The 2,627-nt window shown below is 44.6% G+C and overlaps 1 protein-coding gene across 1 annotated transcript; it reads right to left on the reverse strand.

Annotated features, from left to right (window-relative positions):
* Positions 1-794: 794 nt before the first annotated feature.
* LOC120653343 lies at positions 795-2,034 on the reverse strand. The gene is made up of 2 exons (XM_039931102.1): positions 1,480-2,034; positions 795-875 (listed from the first exon to the last, which is right to left on the reverse strand). Exons 1-2 carry the CDS (start codon positions 2,032-2,034, stop codon positions 795-797), a joined length of 636 nt encoding a protein of 211 aa, XP_039787036.1.
* Positions 2,035-2,627: the final 593 nt, after the last annotated feature.

The raw sequence follows: 2,627 nt of genomic DNA on the forward strand, positions 1-2,627 counted from the left end.
CCATCTCAAAAAATATCCAAAACCTTCTCGGACAAGCGAGTAGGGTGTCTATCATGTAGACTGGAGTAACTACTAAGATTGACCGGTTAGGGTGAACCCTGTTGGGTTACCCTAGAAGGACAAATTTTATTAGTATCCATAACATACTCGAGCAAGCGAGTAGTTTTGCCTTTAACACAAGGCTGGAGTTCCTTATAGTTGACCTGTTAAGATGAACTCTGTCGAGTTATCCAAGTTGGACAAACTAGTAAAGGTATCCATAGATCTTCTCGAGCCAGCGAGTAGGTTGTGTCCTTATATTGAGGACAAGGATGTGGCTTGTATAGTTATCCCAATAGGGAGACTGTGTAAGCTATCCTGGTCAGGTTATCCAGGTTGGTATGAATCTGTGGAGATTACCCTGGTCAGAAAAAACCTATCGGAGAATAATCCAATATGATGCTGCCAGGTTGAAAACTGCCTTTAATGTAGTCAAATGGCTAATGGAAACCCTTGATTTTATTAAAGAGATCAACTGACATCACCATGTATCTTGGATCAAGGATAAAATCTGCGCAAGTGCTCGATGTTCTAGGAATTGGGTACCTCATTACCATCTGCATTGGTAATTCTCTATGATCCGGGTCTTGTAACCTTAGATACAATGAAAGGTCCCTCCCATCTGGAATTTAACTTGTGCAATCCTGTTTCATCCTGAATCCTTCGTAGAACTAGATCTCCTATACTGAAAGATCTTTGCTGGACATTGCGATCATCATAGCGTCTGACTCCTTAAAGATATCTAGCTGATTGGGTCAAAGCATTGATCCTGGCTTCTTCGATTGAATCCAACTCAAGTTGTCGAGCTTCATCTGCTTCTCCTTCTTGATAGGCCTCTGCTCTTAGAGATTTCCACATGATATCTGCGGGTAGTATAGCCTCTGACCCATATGTGAGGAAGAAGGGAGATTGTCCAGTCGCTTTGCTAGGCTGCGTTCGCAGCCCCCAGACCACATGAGGTAGTTCTTGAATCCACTTGCCACCTTTCTTGGAGTTGGTGTCGTAGAGTCTCTTCTTCAAGCTGTCGAGTACCAAGCCATTGATACGCTCTACTTGACCATTTGCTCGAGGATGAGCTACTGAAGCATACTGGACCTCTATGCAAGAATTATAGCAGAAATCCCAGAAAGACTGCGATGTAAACTTAGAGTCCAAATCTGTGATGATGGTGTGAGGAAATCCAAACCGGTGTATGATGTCAGAGATAAAATCCACTGCTCTATCTGATGAGATATGGACAATGGGCTTATACTCGATCCACTTGGTAAACTTGTCGACTGCTACCAGCACATGATTGAATCCTCCTAGAGCTATGGTTAGAGGTCCGATCATGTCCAGACTCCAACAGGCGAATGGCCATGACGGAGGAATTGTTATCAGATTGTGTGCTGGGATGTGAGTTTTCTTGCCGATGAATTGGCAGCCGGGGAATCGTCTGACAAGGTCTTCTGCATCCGATACAGCTGTTGGCCAAAAGAATCCTGATCTGTAAGCCTTGCCGATGAGTGTTCGTGATGCGGCATGGTTGCCGCAGACTCCTTCATGTATCTCCCTGAGGATGTCTTTGCCTTCTCCAAGGGTGACACATTTCATAAGGATGCCTAAAGCAGAGAGCTTATACAAGTTGTCGCCAACGAGAACGAAACCCTTGCTTCGCCTAATAATGCGGGCAGCTTCAGCGATCTTGGCATCAACGTGTGGTGGAAGCATGAACTCCCTGATGAAGTCGATGAATTGAATCCGCCAGTCTTCTTCAATCATTAGCACTTCTCTGACTATGGCCGGGGCCTCCTCGTCAGTAGCTTGTTGACTTTGTACCTTGACTGATGGGTGGTGTAGTTCATGAACAAAGACTCCGGGTGGAATAGCTGCTAGAGTATATCCAAGTTTGGAGAGGACATCGGCTCCCATGTTATTGTCACGGTCTACATGGTGGATTTCCAATCCTGAAAACTTGTTCTCGAGCTTTCTAATTTCTTCATCATATGCGTCCATTGTATCCTTGTTGATATCCCATTCTTTATTTACTTATTTGATGACGAGAAGAGAATCGCCGTAGACAAGTAGTCGCTTGATGCCGAGAGAAACTGCTAGGCAAAGCCCGTGTAGTAGTGCCTCGTATTCTGCTTCATTGTTGGAGACGTTAAATAGGATTTGGAACACATACTTCAACTGCTCTCCCTTGGGGGAGATGAACAGAACTCCCGCACCGCCTCTACCGAGCTTGAGTGAGCCATCAAAGTACATGATCCAATGCTCTAGAATGTGGTGAGGTGCTGGGATTTTATTTTCCCGCCATTCAGCTAGGAAGTCGACTAGTGCTTATGACTTGATTGTTGTTCTTGGCTTGAAGTTGATTTTCAAGGCTCCCAGTTCAATAGCCCACTTTGAGATTTTTCCGTTGGCATCCCGATTGTGGAGTATATCCACCAATGGGAAGTCAGTTATTACTTAGATCTTGTACTCATCGAAATAGTGTCGAAGCTCCTGGAGGTGATTAGGAATCCCATACAGAACTTTCTGAATTGATGGATATCTAACCTTTGATTCAGAGAGTACTTCGCTGATGAAGTAGACTGGTCTCTGGA

This window comes from Panicum virgatum, chromosome 1N (genome assembly GCF_016808335.1).
Source record: "Panicum virgatum strain AP13 chromosome 1N, P.virgatum_v5, whole genome shotgun sequence".
In the NCBI taxonomy this organism is placed as follows: Eukaryota; Viridiplantae; Streptophyta; class Magnoliopsida; order Poales; family Poaceae; genus Panicum; species Panicum virgatum.

Excerpts from the sequence above, each read along its gene's own strand:
- LOC120653343 (XM_039931102.1), bottom strand. The coding sequence starts at position 2,034 with ATGGACGCATATGATGAAGAAATTAGAAAGCTCGAGAACAAGTTTTCA. Across the intron at positions 876-1,479 it reads TATCGGATGCAGAAGACCTT|AGGCCTATCAAGAAGGAGAA; the intron begins GTCAGACGATTC and ends CTCTAAGAGCAG.